General features: G+C 39.2%; 1 protein-coding gene across 1 annotated transcript; it reads right to left on the reverse strand.

Moving 5' to 3' along the window:
* Positions 1–3,771: 3,771 nt before the first annotated feature.
* On the reverse strand, positions 3,772–8,830 carry LOC131973536 (GTPase IMAP family member 7-like). The gene is made up of 3 exons (XM_059335560.1): positions 8,692–8,830; positions 8,252–8,370; positions 3,772–5,276 (listed from the first exon to the last, which is right to left on the reverse strand). The coding sequence occupies exons 2-3, from the start codon at positions 8,340–8,342 to the stop codon at positions 4,405–4,407; spliced, it is 963 nt and encodes a 320-aa protein (XP_059191543.1). The 5' UTR covers positions 8,343–8,370; positions 8,692–8,830; the 3' UTR covers positions 3,772–4,404.
* Between the last annotated feature and the right edge of the window lie 9,491 nt (positions 8,831–18,321).

Here is an 18,321-nt window from a genome sequence, read left to right on the forward strand (position 1 = left end):
TGGGTAGAGCCACTGAACGCCACCCCCAGTGGTTGGTCTGGCGGTTGCTGAAGGTTCGCCGCCAAGGCCGCGGTTTTCAGTATCTGGTGGACTGGAAGGGGTATGGTCCAGAGGAACGGAGCTGGGTGTCCCGCCGGCTGATCATGGATCCGGGTCTCCTCTGCGACTTCTACCGTGCCCATCCTGAAGCCCCTGGACGGTCGCCAGGGGGCTCCCGTTGGGGGGGGGGGGGGGGGGTCCTGTTACGGTTTCACCTCCACATCCACTCCCTGCCTCCATTACCCACACCTGCCGCACTCGTTCCCAACGAGCTGGCACCCAGCACAGCACAGGTGTTCCCAATGGAGCTGATCAGGGGAACGAGCCACAGTTGGGAACTGCACACCTACGTCCAATAATCACCTCACCTTGCTGTCTACAAAAACCCGGGTCTTCCACTCACACATCGCCAGATCTCTTGATAGAAACGCCTGGCAAGTATATCACGTCCTCGCTGCTATTTTTACATGCTAAATCTATATCCTTTGTCTAGTTTGGAGTTTGTTGCATGTATCCTAATCCACGTCCTCTGTGTTCCCCACAGAACCTGCCCAGGTGTGCCAGCTGAACCCAGGCACCCTGCCTGCTCCATCCCCACCCCTGGTCACTAAATAAAACGCCCTGCGAGGCATTAATCCTCTACTGGCCGTGCGCTTGCTTCCTTTCCAAACACCACCATAACATACATAGGGCAAAAACAACTCCCTGTGTAAATATGGGTAAAACGGTTTTGTAATCTGCAACATGATGAGCCAAGCAGCTAACGTAATAATAGAAGCTGCTGAAAATAGCTGACCAAATTCATCTTTAGAGTAACATACTATAAACTAGAAAATTTCCTCTGGGGAAATTTTGAAAGGGCCACGGGGGCTACTGCCGGTGTGTGTACACTATGATGAGATTCTTCAGAGATTTAAAGCTATGCCCTTTAACCTCAAAATGTGTGTGTGTGTGTTTGTTTGTTACTCTTCCTGTAAGTTGCTTTGGATAAAAGCGTCTGCTAAATGTAAATGTAAATGTGTGTGTGTGTGTAATTAAAATCACATAAAGTTACTGTGTGTGCGTGCGTTTGAAGCATGTGTATGCATGTGTGAGGAGTGTGCGTGCTTACGCACGTGTGTGTGTGTAACTGTAATCACATCAAAGATCAAAGCAATCAACAGAATTAACTGGCACCTGTTCCGGCTCAGTGACAGCAGAGGTGGACAGACTGAAATTTCTGGCCTCGAACAGAAAGAATTTTTGGCAAAACCATAATACCTATCATTGATCCGACTTCACTTTGAGCGTCCTGAGTTCTTCCTGAACGTCTACATATGTTTGTTTTTTTTTAAAGAAAAATGAAAAAATAGCTTTGTTAGAGCGATCTAAAAAAAACTGTTCCATCTTCCCTTTTTCCGAAATCAGGATTGTGAGGGAGAAGACTAATTTTCCTACGTTTCTATGTATAAATTATTTCTGTAGAGTGGAATTTGCGGCCTGGAGCGCAGTTTTCAAATTTATTTTTTGACAGTTTCTTCTCTCCCTCTACACTCTGGCGATGATGTCACACACTGTGACACGAACATTCCGTGCAATACACACCCATTATAATCTCAGAATTTCTCCAAAAATGATCATGGTCATTGAACAGGGATTGATAAAAAACGATATGACCTATCGAAACGTGGATTAATACACCGATACACAAGACTTGTGTATACTGTTTAAAGTTTAAATGGAGTCTTTAGGTGAAATTATGCCGGAGATGTAGACATTTAAAAATCTCCAATTATTATTCTTTTTCGCTCATTTTTTGTTGGCCGTCCCATTCACTTCAATGCAAAATTTTGAGCACTTTTTCGCGACTTATGTCGCGAAAAAGTATTCGTATTCTGTAGAGAAAAGTAATAGCACACCGATCCCAATCAAACTGCACGTTTTGATATATAATTTGTCCTGCAACTCTTCAAGTTGCAGGACTAGTAGCGGGACGAAATTGCGTCCGGAAGAGGAAGAAGAAGAAATCCACAGTATAACAGTAGTGCAGCACTGGTCCCTACAGATATTGCTGTATGGGACCAGTGCTGGGGAGATTGCCCCGAGGCCCTAATTACATTTCAATATATTTTATCAACAGATTCATAGTTATTTACATATGTGTTCAGTTATATCTGTGACTTGTTTGATAACTTTCCACTATATTTCAATTAGGGCTGAGCGATATATTGATGTATTTTTTATATTGATATATTTTTAAATCTGAAATGGAATTAGACCATATTGCATACATCAATATAGTTCAGATTTGCACTGTGATCCTTGCTCCAGGCAAGCAGCAGCTTTTATTTAAGGTTTTTTAATTTAGATACGCACTTTATGGAGCTTTGATTATATATTTTTTTAAAGGTTCTCCTGTTGTTACACAGTATTTATGTTCACTTAAATAAATATAGTCATATAATAATATATCCAGATATGACTTTTGGTCCATATCGCCCAGCCCTAATTCCAGCCAGTGGAAGGCTCCATATAGCCCTCCCTCTGGTGACAGGCCTGCAGAGCCACTAAGGTTGGTAACTTGTGATTGATACCTTTGTCCTTTTGGCAGTGAGCAGTTTGACCATAAAACATGAGCAGCACAAACAGGCTGCAACCTGTGATCCAAGCTTTTCCTTCCAACATCTCAGCAACACTGACCTCCGTCTGAAACCTAACAACCAAATGAAAAAGAATCAAATAAATGTATTTCTTCATTGGTCAAAAAGGCTGATGGACTCCTCTCTCACATCTGTTTCTGCTCCCATACAACCAAAGCTGCATGTAACAGCCATTCACTGCATCACATGGTAACATACACATTTATTGTTTCAGTAAAACTAAAAATAAACACACTTACTATTGAATGGGGCTTGTATACAGGAGTAAAGACAGCAAATAAACAACGACGCTATCTATGATGCAATCAGTAATAAAGCATTAAGACTAAACACAGATCTTATTACATGGGAACTTATATTTTTAACGTAGCCTACCTGTACACAAAGTGCTTCCTCAGCTGTCTGGTGTGTCGGTATGTGGAGAGATTATTTTATGGCACTTCATCTAAAACACACCCTTATCTATTGAAACAAAGCTGTTCAGCAGGTTTAACAGGCATTTGACTAAGTTTCGTTTGCATAGAAAACAGAACTAAACCAAAGCAGGCTAAAGGAGAAGGGAGCCCTCCACTGGTGGCAGGAGGAACTGCATGGGTCAAAACCAATACTTTTAATACAGGCATTTTCCATTTTATCAATGAAATGAAAAAAGATGGTTCTGTTGTTTTTGAAATAATGTTTTGATGTCGGTTAGGCTGTCCACCTGAAGTGGAAGTAGAGTCTTTGATTATGCAAATCACATGTTTTCATTAATAAAGCCTTAAAAGTGCAGATGTATGCATCTATAATAACACAGAGGTTTCATAAGAGGGACAATGAATGAGCGTTATTCAGACCACACCCATCAGCTAGTTTTCTGCTTCTTTTATCACACTGGGTTTGCTGTGATATGAAATTATGCCATTGAGACACAGAGGAACACCTACATATCTAAAATATATCTGCACAGTTCCAACAATCATTTAAAATAATAACCTTTTAAAATGGGTAGATCTTCTCACCATCACTGATACAGATGTGTATTTCTCTTTCTCAAACACAGATGTTTCTGATCTGGTTCAATAGCTGCTGCATGAATGCCAGGACACATACACTGAATGTCAGACTTTATTGAAAATTGCATGTAGCCCATACATTCAGACATAAAGTATAAACACCCATATTTCATAGTTAATGTAGTAAACAGGATTCTTTTGTAACAATTGCCTCTTCAAGATTTTCATTTTTGTACAGGAGGGTGTTCAATCAACGCAGCTAATGAAACCGAGGCTTAATTAAAAAAGCCCAGTTAGAATTAACATTAACTTTAATTATATTAAGGCTTAATGAATAAAGGACTACTACAAAAAGTTTGCACACTTTTGTTAAATCATACATTGAGTATTACAATAAAGGGTTAATTCCCCAAAAAATAAGTCTTAACTTGTGTTTCCACACATGATAAAAGTGACGCAAGCTCAGAAAGAAACGTGACAAAACTGTATTTTGTGATTCTGTTTCCGCCTGTAGAAATTATTTGAAACATACTGTAGCTTAAAGTAAGCTTGTCAGTTAGCCTGACAAGGAACAAGCTAGTTCAGCGGTTTGAGTTACCATGGTTACTGGGTAGGGAGTCACATAAGCCCCATTAATGGAACGCATCTCTCACTTAAATTAGCGAGACTTATCAGAATAAGCCAGGCTTCTCCTGAATCTGCCTTGATGGAACACCCTCCAGGTCCTGCAACTATATAAACATATCTACTGTGCAACCATTAGCTGCTAGTATAAGTGCCCCAACACCTGACAGGAGGAACGCTGGGGGGTAAAGTAATGCTCCTGCTCCAGCACTTCCCAAGGCAGTATAAACTATGTTTTTACACCAAGCAATCTTTTCCTTCCTCTCCCTAACCCTCTCCCTGATCCTCTCCCTGATCCTCTCTTCCTCTTCCTTCTTTCTTCGCTCTTCCTCTACCCATCTTTTTCTCTCCTCCTCAAGTCTCTTCTGGGTTTTCTGGTACATCTCACTGGTGTAGTGACTTCCCCCATTGCTCTTCACCATTTTATCTATCTTGTCTATAAGTTCCCCAACCTGGCTTCTGTCTTGTCTCTTGTCATTGATGAGTGAATGATATCGTCCCCCTAACTTATTTAGCAGTCTTTGTAGATATCTGCTCTCTGCCAAAAAGTCTTCCACAGATTTATCCTTCAGGAGGTCAGCATGTGTAAACAGGACTATGGTATACATGTCAGCATCTGAGCCAAAATTATCCTGGATCCACTTCACAGCTGCCTTCTCCTCTTCAGTGAATCTTACCTTCAGACTGATGACTAACAGAAAAGCATGGGGTCCAGGAACTGACTGTTCAATACACTCCTCAATGTCTACCTTTATTTCTTCTTTTGTTTTGTTTGTGTCAAACAGTCCTGGGCTGTCGATCACAGCAATCTTCCTCTCTCTGTATCTTCCCTCTTTTCTGTGGCAGCCTTTAGTCACCGACTCAGGTGACATTTCCTCTCGAAAGGCATCTTCTTTCCCCAGGATGGTGTTTCCAGTAGCACTCTTTCCTGATCCAGTTTTTCCAACCAGCATGAGTCTCAGGTCTTCATGTGTTGAACCTGTGGACAGTTAAAAAACATGTCAGTGGTTAAAGAAGCGTATTTCACTTGTGCATGTGTGTGTGTGTGTGTGTGTCCGTGTGTGTGTGCGTGCATGCGTGCGTGCGTGTGTGTGTGTTTGAAGCATGTGTATGCATGTGTGAGGAGTGTGAGCGCTTACGCACATGTGTGTCTGTAACTGTAATCACATCAAAGATCAAAGCAATCAACAGAATTAACTGACACCTGTTAATGAAGGAGTGACAGCAGAGGTGGGCAGACTGCAATTTCTGGCCTCAAACAGAAAGCATTTTTGTCCAAACCATAATACCTATCATTGATCCGACTTCACTTTGAGCGTCCTGAGTTCTTCCTGAACGTCTACATATGTTTTTTTTAAAGAAAAATGAAAAAATAGCTTTGTTAGAGCGATCTAAAAAAACTGTTCCATCCTCCTTTTTTCCGAAATCTCCCTACGTTTTTAAGATGGGAGCCAATGAGGCTGTTGGTGGTGTTGGTGGATCATCTGTGCGTCCTACGCCCAAACTATAACTCTGACAGCTTTACCAGAGGATTGTGAGGGAGAAGACTAATTTTCCTACGTTTCTATGTATAAATTATTTCTGTAGAGAGGAATTTGCGGCCTGGAGCGCAGTTTACAAATTTATTTTTTGACAGTTTTTTCTCTCCCTCTACACTCTGGTGATGATGTCACACACTGTGACACGAACATTCCGTGCAATACACACCCATTATAATCTCAGAATTTCTCCAAAAATGATCATGGTCATTGAACAGGGATTGATAAAAAACTATATGACCTATCGAAACGTGGATTAATACACCGATACACAAGACTTGTGTCTACTGTTTAAAGTTTAAATGGAGTCTCAGGTGAAATTATGCCGGAGAAGTAGACGTTTAAAAATCTCCAGTTATTGTTCTTTTTCGCTCATTTTTTGTCACCCGTCCCATTCATTTCAATGCAAAATTTTGAGCAGTTTTAAGACGCACAGATGATCCACCAACACCACCAACAGCCTCATTGGCTCCCATATTAAAAACGCAGGGAGATATTTGAAAAAGGGATATGGAACATTTTTTTTAAATCGCTCTAACAAAGCTATTTTTTAATTTTTCTTAAAAAAAAAACATATGTAGACGTTCAGGAAGAACTCAGGACGCTCAAAGTGAAGTCGGATCAATGATAGGTATTATGGTTTTGCCAAAAATGCTTTCTGTTCGAGGCCAGAAATTCCAGTCTGTCCACCTCTGCTGTCACTGAGCCGGAACAGGTGTCAGTTAATTCTGTTGATTGCTTTGATCTTTGATGTGATTACAGTTACAGATACACACACACACATGCGCGTAAACACGCACACTCCTCACACATGCAAACACATGCTTCAAACACACACGTGCACACACACACAGGTAACTTTATGTGATTTTAATTACACACACACACACACACATTTTGAGGTTAAAGGGCATAGTTTGAAATCTCTGAAGAATCTCATCATAGTGTACACACACCGGCAGTAGCCCCCGTGGCCCTTTCAGAATTTCCCCAGAGGAAATTTTCTAGTTTTCTATCATGTATATAATACATATTATGTGTGGCCAAATATTTAAAAAATGAGGTGAACTTATTCCAATTCAACTGATCTGACCTGACGTTAGCTTGCTATATATGGTCATCTGCTCTGGGCACATTACTACAGGGTTTGCATTATACAATGCTACATGTAGCTACATGCTAACATCAGCGAAACCTGTAATCTTAGTTGCTGATTTTAATTTCTGGATAACATAATATTTCTTGACTAGATTCCTGCTGGAACCTGTTTGACTGAAACCACAAAACCTCGTATGTTGGTTAGGTGTTACCAAAGATAGCTTAACAAAATAAAATTAATACACATAACTACCAGAAGTGACATAGTTACTTTGGTTACGTGACTAATAGAAGTTATGTGATGCTACAGTAATGTTACTGCTGCCTTGTTGTTTTTCATAAAAACTAGGGCTACTATAGTGTTGTACAAACAACACATGGGGTTGTATTCTGGGGGAGGACAGTTTCAAACATATTCTAGTAGGAAACCAAAATATGAAGAATCAAGTATGAACTTGAATATGAGCACATGTCACCTTTAAATGTTCAAATATGTCCAATCATTTGTGAATATGGTAACATCCCATTTGACTGCTTTGAACAACTAACATGTAGTCCCACTCACAGGAGCCCTGATACATTACTAGCTTTAAGAAAAAACACAGACTGTAGATCACAATGAGAACCAGCCTAGCTGAAGCTAACTAACACATTACACTACACATATTGGTCTGCTGACTACAGAGGTACATGGGGGAAAACAACTCCCTGTGTAAATATTTATGAACGGTTTTGTAATCCGCAACATGATGAGCCAAGCAGCTAACGTAATAATAGAAGCTGCTGAAAATAGCTGACCAAATTCATCTTTAGAGTAACATACTGTAAATTACATTTCAATATATTTTATCAACAGATTCATAGTTATTTACAGATGTGTTCAGTTATATCTGTGACTTGTTTGATAACTTTCCACTATATTTCATTTAGGGCTGAGCGATATATTGATGTATTTTTTATATTGATATATTTTTAAATCTGAAATGGAATTAGACCATAGCTTTGATTATATATATATTTTTTAAAGGTACTCCTGTTGTTGCACAGTATTTATGTTCACTTAAATAAACGGTTTCAATAAAACTACTTGTGACTTGTCGTATTTGGCTTTGACTTTGACTGACCATGTGCTCTCACTTTGCGTAAAAAAAATTATCAGGATATATATCATATATCGATATTCAGCCTAAATATATCCAGATATGACTTTTGGTCCATATCGCCCAGCCCTAACTTCAGCCAGTGGAAGGCTCCATATAGCCCTCCCTCTGGTGACAGGCCTGCAGAGCCACTAAGGTTGGTAACTTGTGATTGATACCTTTGTCCTTTTGGCAGTGAGCAGTTTGACCATAAAACATGAGCAGCACAAACAGGCTGCAACCTGTGATCCAAGCTTTTCCTTCCAACATCTCAGCAACACTGACCTCCGTCTGAAACCTAACAACCAAATGAAAAAGAATCAAATAAATGTATTTCTTCATTGGTCAAACAGGCTGATGGACTCCTCTCTCACATCTGTTTCTGCTCCCATACAACCAAAGCTGCATGTAACAGCCATTCACTGCATCACATGGTAACATACACATTTATTGTTTCAGTAAAACTCAAAATAAACACACTTACTATTGAATGGAGCTTGTATACAGGAGTAAAGACAGCAAATAAACAACGACGCTATCTATGATGCAATCAGTAATAAAGCATTAAGACTAAACACAGATCTTATTGCATGGGAAATTATATTTTAACGTAGCCTACCTGTACACAAAGTGCTTCCTCAGCTGTCTGGTGTGTCGGTATGTGCAGAGATTACTTTATGGCACAACAACTAAAACACACCGTTATCTATTGAAACAAAGCTGTGATTTGACTAAGTTTCGTTTTCAAGGAAAACAGAACTAAAGGAGAAGGGAGCCCTCCACTGGTGGCAGGAGGAACTGCAAGGGTCAAAACCAAGACTTTTAATACAGGCATTTTCCATTTTATCAATGAAATGAAAAAAGACCATAGATTTTTCTGTTGTTTTTTTCCGACCTGTTTTTTTTATTATTTTGTTTTTTTTTAAGATTTTTAAATACAAGTTAAATACTTTTTTTTTCTGCATCTGTCATCTGTTAACATACAAAAAGCTAAAAAAAAAAAGACTATAAAACTTTAAAAATAAATAAAAATTTAAATTAAAAAAAACTTTAAACTGAACTCATTATAAATAAAATAATATATTATATTATAAACACACCTTATTCAAGAAAATTGCGAGCACACTATCAATTTTATACAGATACTAACTCTGAAGGAAAAAATGCATTTTACATGTAGACCACTGCATCTTAAAATCTACTGCAGGTCATTTAATGACGTTTTAAGCATTTCTTTTAATGACAACTTAGTTTCCAATAACCTACAGAAAGGCGATGGCAGGAGATGAGAACAGAATGAGACGGGAAATTGCATGACACAAATACTTTGTTTATGTCATAGTCCCCATACATATTACATATTTCTCTAATGCAGTCACAATAATATACATGTCTAATTAACCATTGTAATGTTGTGACAACCATTTTTTCCAGTTGTGTATAAAAAGGAAACAGCCTCCATGCTGCTGCCCGTTGCTTCTCCTCCTCCTCCTCCTCCTCCTCCTCCTGCTTCTCCTCCTGCTTCTCCTCCTCCTCGCTGTTTGTCTGCCAGTTTCTCCTGGTCTCATGGAACATCTCATGGTGTGGTGTCTTCCTCCACAGTCTTCCTCCACAGTCTTCCTCCATTGCCTTATCTGTGGACCAAAGAACACTGATTAGAACAGTCATAGTCTCAGTCATGTTTCTGTGCCTTGTGTATGTTTCCCTCTTAGTTTCCTGAAAACAGAAAGGCATTTCCTGTGATTTGCTTCAATGCACCTCTCATTAACCTGTTTCCTGTTGGCCCTCTAGTGGGCATGAGAAGGCATGGCAGCATATATCAGAACCAGGAACACTAATTCATTCACCCTTCTTCCATCATAACTATTGTGCACAAAGTCTTCATTTATACATCATGTAGTATAATGTACCGTACCTTTGTGTTGGCTGTGAGCACCAAGGATCTAAATGCACAATGTGACCAGCACAAGCTGGAAACCAAGCTTTTCACTTTACTCAACATCTCTGTAACTCTCTCTCTCTCTCTCTCTCTCTCTCTCTCTCTCTCTCTCTCTCTCTCTCTCTCTCTCTCTCTCTCTCTCTCTCTCTCTCTCTCATATAGAAAGGCAAAAATAGATTAGAAATAGAAACATTTTGCTTTAAATGCAAATAAATAAATAACATAATAGTTATAGGAATTCAACAGTGCAGAATTCAAGTAAACAATACAATTATAATTGAAGACATTATATGTGTGTGTGTGTGTGTGTGTGTGTGTGTGTGTGTGTGTGTGTATTACCTGCGTCTTGAATTGTTTCTTCAGCTGTCTGATGTTTGCAGGTAAACAATGCTTCTTATTGCATGATCAGAGAACACCCAACTGTTTTATAATGATGATGCTGGGCTGTTAAAGTTTAGGTTTCAATTTAGCATCACTAAATGATGCTAAAAGTTTAGTTTCTTTTCCTTGATAAATAGTCTTCTCAGCAATTAAGGCAAGCACCTGCTAAACAGGCCGAACCAGAAGAGGGTTGTACGGAGCCAGAAAAACACTGCCTGTGTGTGTGTGTGTGTGTGTGTGTGTGTGTGTGTGTGTGTGTGTGTGTGTGTGTGTGTTCCATTGCTATCTTTTTATTTCCCTGTCATCTAATTTCGTGACAAACCGCCTGCCGCCATCCGTCTTTATCTCCGTCTCATGATCTCACTCAGCTGCTGTGAACTAGTGACTGATTGGACTGTTGACAAACACACCAGGTGTGATCATGTTCACACCTGGACAAACACACCAGGTGTGATCATGTTCACACCTGGACAAACACACCAGGTGTGATCATGTTCACACCTGGACAAACACACCAGGTGTGATCCTGTTCACATTCATTCACATACATGTTTGAAGTCAAACAGCAGGTGTCATCAGCCATATTTGACTTTTTCTAAGCAGACACTGTGGGACCAAACTTTTAAATAAAGAAAATATAATCTACGTATGCCTTGTTAGCCTGTCATTGTTAAATATTTTCACTTTCTCACTAAATTCATGCTATTTTTATTTACCTATATGAGTGTGAATAGACTCCTAATAAACTAGATCCTCAACTAGAAACGCTCTCAGACTTCCACCAAGGAGGCAGTCCACTGAGGAGTTCAAAACTTTTTATACGCAAAAATACCAGAAATGTTTTTCCCTCCTCATGTTGTCTGAGTTTATTTAGAGGTTATTATTCTGCAGGCCAGGCTGGAAGCTTTGGGCCAATTGATGATTTTTCATAGAGAGTCAGGAAATAATGTGATGACAGCAGACTAACAACCTCCTGGTCTGAAAAGAGAAATGCTTTAAACCTGCATTCTCTCTAATGGCCAGCAGGGGGCGACGCCACTGGTTACAAGAAGAAGTCAGTTTGTGTGCAAGTCAATAGAGAATAATTTTACTTCTCTCATGACATATTACCTCATTTAACATTTTCCTAATGGGTTTATGGTCTCAAATACTTATTCATCAACAACTATGTTCCCATTTAGAATGAAATAATAGATGATAAACCAGAAGATGCTTTGGGGCGGGGCTACCTTATGATTGACAGGTTACTACCGCACACATGACACTGTGCATTTTGTCTGAGAACTTTGACCTGGTCACAGTGTTTTCCCTTCATCAGTTTAACGGTAACATTTTGTTTGTCTTGCTGACCTCAAAGACACTTTCAGAGAGTCGGCCTTTCATTTTAGGTAACGGCTGCCAACCAAGCTAGCTGCTAATGGAGGGACAACGAAGCTTTGTGAAGCATTTGCTTTATTTTTTTGACCACTAGATGGCGGTCTTGGCTTTAGAAAAAGGCCCCAGTAATGATATTGAGTGCGTTAGTTAAACAAAGAGCACCATCTCTGGGGCTCTGTCAATAAAGTAAATGCTTCACAAAGCTTCGTTGTCCCTCCGCTACTAGCTGGCTAGCACCAGCGTTAGCTTATACATAGCTTCATTCTGGTTCCAGATCATTTCTGTGCATGTACATGTTGAAAAACTACCAATATGGCGATGGCCTTACATTAAAATGCAGATGACAAAAAAAGTAAATTCAAGGCTCTGAGTCCACGAACCTGATGTCCCTAAGTATTATATTGATCCAGTCTATGGTTCTGCTCCTGTTCTGCTTCAGACCCCCACAAACCAGCCAGACAAGTCAGGTTTATTTCCCATTATATGTGTCTCAGTGGCCTTCATCAGAATCAGTTCCCAACCCAGTCCAAGGTCTCCACAGAACAGAGGAACTCCTCAGAACACCTGAGAACAATAGTGAAAAGTCAAGATTAGGGGAACATAGATGTAGATTATTCCAGATCTACAAAAACAAAAACAAAAGCTGTAAGAGTTAGTAAAAATATAATAGACATTTTATATTTCTCCTGAGCCAATCTCTGCTGAAATCCATCTAGATGGCACAATGATCCACAATGTGTGAATAAAACAAAAGTAAAGCGAGACATCAGGACTGGCCGCAGCAGAATCACAGTTTCTACAACGGAGAGTAGAAAAGCATCGTCACGTTTCTGTTGTCCATGTTCTCAAGTGAGCTTGTTATCCTACAATAGGTGTGTGTATGTTCCTGTGAGTGTGTGTGTGTGTTCCTGTGAGTGTGTGTGTGTGTGTGTGTGTGTGTGTGTGTGTGTGTGTGTGTGTGTGTATGTACTTGAGAAACAGACAGAACAGCAGGAACATATGTGAATCCTTCCCACGTGCAGCCAGAGGCAGGAGCATCTGTTCATGAGTGTGTGTGTGTGTGTGTGTGTGTGTGTGTGTGTGTGTGAGTGTGGGTGTGTGTGTGTGTGTGTGTGTGTGATTGCCATAACAAAGAACAAGGTGAAAAGTGTGACAGCACGTGTAATAACGTGGTTGAGGAGTGAAAATGGTTCAGATTTCCTGCAATGTGAAGGTCCCGTCACGCGACAGCAGAAAGTAAAGTTCTTCCCTGCAGAGCAAACAGACATTTATTATTATTATTATTTACAGCATTTATTAAACAATTCAGTTCACCAAACACATTTCATGGAATATGTTTTTATTTGTAACATTTACTTCTTTCACTATCAATCTTTTGGTGGTGTTATATTTTCACAGTAGATGTTTAAATCAAAATTTAAATAATCTTGACTGGTATGAATCACATCAGTACTGCACAAGATAACATTTATACACAATGAAGGTTAACAGCGTAAACTATATTGTATTAAAAAACGTGAAAATAAAGTGTGAATTTATATTCAACAGACTTCATTTCTACATTATAAGCTCTAACTTAAATAACCCTCCACTCAGTTTTTCTTAAGTATATGCACTCTAAAAAGTCTGGCCTTAATTAAACTGAATTGTATCAGTGCATGTTTGTCACTAGAGCAGTAGTTCTCAACCTTTTTGAGTCGCGACCCCCAATTATAATGCATGTTGTCCGCGACCCCCGCTCACTGAACACAATCTCACACGCACAGTTCAGATCACCCAAAAAAGAAACAAAATGACTAAAAAAACAAACACAAAATGACCAAAAAAAAGACACAAAATGACCAAAAAAGACACAAAATTACTAAAAAAACAAGCATAAAATGACCAAAAAAAGACATTAAGTGGCCAAAAAGACTAAAACACATGAACACTTTAACACAGTGGAGACAGAGCTGACTTCCAAAATGATTTGGCGACCCCCAGAAATCATCTCGCGACCCCAATTGGGGTCCCGACCCCAAGGTTGAGAACAGCTGCACTAGAGAGCGAGAGATCAGAATGTCTGTGACCTTTTTTAATGAATCTGAAAGTCAATGTGTCCTCTGAAAGGAGAAAACAGACTAGATGCAGCAGCATGACCCATTTAACATGTGAACATGGAGCTGTGAGGACGTGGCCAGTGGTTGCTGCCTGCTGGGTCTCCTTAAAAATGTCTTTCTATTCTAAAAATATTTAAGAACTAATTTACATAAGCATGGCATAAGCTTTTTATTTACATTTTTTTAGTTTTACAATGATGTCAAAGAGTATAGAAACTGCCTTGTTATTAATTTATGTATATATATATATATATATATATATATATATATATATATATATGTATATACTTTGTTTCATTGTGTGTAGTGGCAGAGAATAGTGTTTAATCAAGTGCAACCATAACCACAATCATATAAACAGAAATATATGCATTTATAGTCCAGATATTGGGCCAAAATTGCGCAAATTGTTGTTTTTTATTAGATTTGTATTTATCCAGTGATCACTTCTCCTCAACATTCTTTATCTCTCCTCTTCTCTCCTATCTTCTCTAGAATTTTATTGCTGTTAACAATAAAAGACTGTTTTTTTTCTCTCTAGTTTCTATTGGCTCACGAGACACAGGGCCACATTTCTCAGCCTTATCTGACTCTTCAGTGTCCTGAACCAGGCAGAGGAGAAAGAAACCTTACAGAAGCCCAGATGAACTTGTTTGATATATGAAATAAACTGAACTATGCCAGCAGCACCTGCAGCCATCTGGACTTCAGTCCTGGATCCTGGTCCACGTCTCCACGAATCCATTCTGAACAAACGTGTCTATTCTTTCAGTTTTTATTGTTTCCAAGCATCTTAGAATGGGTCTTTGCTCAGAGACTGGGCGTCCAGATGGATCCAGACAGCAGGCTGATAGTGGAAGGCTTCGTAGGTTTGTGGATATGATGCTTCTTGTTATGATGGAGGTCCAAATTTGTTGCCACAGTAGTTGCTTTTGCGAACAAGACTTCAAATCTGTCTGGAGGTGTTTAAGTACTCCATCAGGTCTTCAGACAACAAGTCCAAGCAGCTGATCTGCATGACGCCATTCCTTCAAGGGCTGAGACTTGATCTTCATCAAGTTTATTTTTATTTTATTTTTGTGAAGGCCTTTCTGTGGTCCTTATCAATCTATCAATCAAATCAAAATGACTTTATGACTCTTGAAGAATGAGGCAGCCTGATGATGATGATGATTTAGGCAAAAAAAAAACCAATTTTGACAAAAAATGACTTAGGTGATTATTTTAACAGTGAGACGTTATTAATTTTTCTCCAGGGAAAATATAACATTATATGCGTTATTATATACATCGTACGTTTTTGATCTGAACCTATATGCTAGGCAAATGATCAAATTAATTTGTTGATCATAGTTTGATAATCTGCAAGTAACTAGCAAAGTTATCTAAGGAATGTAGCATTTGTGGAGTAAAAAGTCTGATAGATTCCACTGAAATGTAGTGAAGTATCAAATCAATCACATCAAAATGACTTTATTTATCCACGAGGGGAAATTCAGTTAGTCTGGTAGAGTCTCTGTTAGAATGAGACAGCCTGATGGCTGCAGGAGAGAATAATCATAATAATAATAATAATAATAATAATAATAATAATAATAATAATAATAATAATAATAATAGGAGAGAAGGATCTTTTGAACCAGCTCTTTAGACCAGAACCGGCTCTTTAGACCCGGACCAGCTCTGTAGACCAGAACCGGCTCTTTAGACCAGAACCAGCTCTGTAGACCAGAACCAGCTCTTTAGACCAGAACCGGCTCTTTAGACCCGGACCAGCTCTGTAGACCAGAACCGGCTCTTTAGACCAGAACCAGCTCTGTAGACCAGAAGCAGCTCTGTAGACCAGAAGCAGCTGTGTAGACCAGAACCAGCTCTGTAGACCAGAACCAGCTCTTTAGACCAGAACCAGCTCTGTAGACCAGTCTGATCATCTCTGTGTGATGCTGCCTCCCCAGCAGACTGCAGCATAAAACAACACACTACCACCACAGACTGATAAAACATCTGCAGCATCACTACACATGTCCAGAGATCTGAGCTGAGAGAAGAAACAGAGGAGCTCCGCCCCTTTTTAGAGAGCTGTCTGTGTTTAGGGACCAGTCCACCTTATTATCCAGGTAAACACCTAGATACTTATAAACTGGCACCACCTCCATGATGTTCACTGGCTGACGGGGGGCTATGATCGTTTCCTTAGTCTACGAGGAATGTTCAAGAAGAACATTTAACAATAATAATATAATAAAATAAAAAAGGTAAAGCTATATATTGAGCTATGAATAAAGTGACCTGGCTGCCATCAGTTTGTCACATCGTTCTGATAACGTGCAGCTGTGATGCTGCAGACTCACTAATTCATCATTTTCTTTATATTCAGTCTATGTTCTCAGTGGGAATGTTCAGATGGTGAGTTTGTCTGATTGATTATCACTTTTTTTTTTACAGTCTCAGCGTTACACAGCAGCGTTACACAACATGATATGAGTCCTGACTGCTGTTCTTCTGCTCACATGAGTTAACTGTCTGCTGTGAAGTGGTTGATGTTATTACTGTGATGTTATTATTATTATGTTATTATTATGATGTTATCACTGTGCTCAGTTCAACCTGCTGTGTTCCTGCTGATGATAACTCTGAATCATTTCACTAGAAGCTCTGGATTTTGGATTTGTTCCTCCTACATTTAACTTCTGTTGGACTGTATAATGAGTCTTTATCTGTCAATGTAAATGAATATTGGAGGAAAAATGAATCTTCACATGCTATACATACATAACCACATTTTACAACCTCTCCTGTCCTCTCCTCTCTGCTCTGTGTAAACAGCCTCTCCTGTCCTCTCCTCTCTGCTCTGTGTAAACAGCCTGCTGTTATGTCCGATATTCCGTGAGTATTTGTGATGTAGAATCAATTAATAATGGACTCTCTGGAATCAATAATCAATCAATAATGGATTCTCAGTGTCGATGAGGAGCTCATATTTTAATGTTGTTAACAGTATCTAGTTATTCTAGTTATTTATTTTTTGCGTTTTAAATGAGACATGCAGAATATAAGGATTTTGACAGAAAAATCACAATTTTAAACTTTGTTTTGGTTATCTTCTCTTAGGTAAACTTTCATAATATATGATTTGTTCAACGATTATGCCCTTTCTTACGATAAACTGTATTTCAAAGAAAACATGTATTTCATTGGGTTCAGAGGGCTAAATTAATTAAATCAAGTTAATCATTTCTTACTTCATTTTTGATCATGATTATGTGCTAATGATTTTATTATAAATGGCATTTTGAGCACATTTGAATATTGGGCTATGTTGGCTAATATTTACTAACATTAGCTTGATTAGCTTGCTGCTATAGATGATTTAATCAGCAAGTTTCTGAAATAAAGGACGTATTGTTCAAAAGAAACAAATTCCAATTGTTAAAGTTCTGTCTTTATTGTATGCTCCTCTAGCCTTTATAGTGCAGAAAGCTTGGTGGGTAGAGTATAAAGGGGCTGGAGCAGATAGCAGCCTGAAGGTCAGTTGTCAAATATATTTGTTTAATGCATATTATTCCTATTATTAAATGCATTATCTGTAAAATAACTTACGGTTGTATCTTGTTATTTGACTGTAACAGGACATTATTCAGATGTCACCAATATCATCTCTACAGCCAATTAGATCTCTGTGAGTACAGAAAGTACTCTCACGTTTTCTTTTTTGAGAATTATACTCCTGGGAGCTCAGTAGTGACATGGTGTGATTATTTAATGCGTAAACCACAAAGAGATTTTAGAGTTGGCACATTTGTCTCTATTTATAGGTGGCGGCGTGGGCGTTAGTCTGCTGCTATTAATCCCTTCAGCACGGCTCTGGTCGTTTGGTTCTGCTTGTTATAAACGCAGCTTGTAGCTAGGGATCATCTGAGGTCAGTTGTGATTGTGAAGCCTGAGTGTGTGTTTTTTTGTCTGCTGAACAAATTATTGTGATTATGAACTGAAGCAGTGGCCATGGAAACACCTGCAGCATGAGGAGCAGCAGCCTTCCCTGCTGCAGCACACACAAACAACCACAAGACAAGCCTTAAAACAGGTTTACAACCAGTACCATGCACACTTCAAACTTTACTTTCTCACACAATGTTTTAGCATCCTAGCTGCCTGTTAGCCTCGTCCAGTTTCACAAAGACTGCCAGTCATCATGCTCATGAAGCTAAATAACCTGCAGAAAGGGCCAACGGAGTGACGCTCTGTCTCATCTATAAACGGAGGATAGAGGAGGATGGAGGGATCTGCACACTGGAAACCCCCGGCTGGAATCTGATTACTCAGGATGTGATGTGTGGGATTCATGCTGCTGGCAATCACGACTCCAGGCTAACACACACTAAAACACACACCAAAACACACACACCAAAACACACACTAACACACACACACACCAAAACACACACACCAAAAC

Source organism: Centropristis striata, chromosome 1, assembly GCF_030273125.1.
Source record: "Centropristis striata isolate RG_2023a ecotype Rhode Island chromosome 1, C.striata_1.0, whole genome shotgun sequence".
Lineage (NCBI taxonomy): Eukaryota > Metazoa > Chordata > Actinopteri > Perciformes > Serranidae > Centropristis > Centropristis striata.

Coding starts and splice junctions, on each gene's coding strand:
- LOC131973536 (XM_059335560.1), bottom strand. CDS start 8,342: ATGTTGGAAGGAAAAGCTTGGATCACAGGTTGCAGCCTGTTTGTGCTG. Junction 5,277..8,251: donor TCACTGCCAAAAGGACAAAG/GTATCAATCACA, acceptor AACTGTCCACAG/GTTCAACACATGAAGACCTG.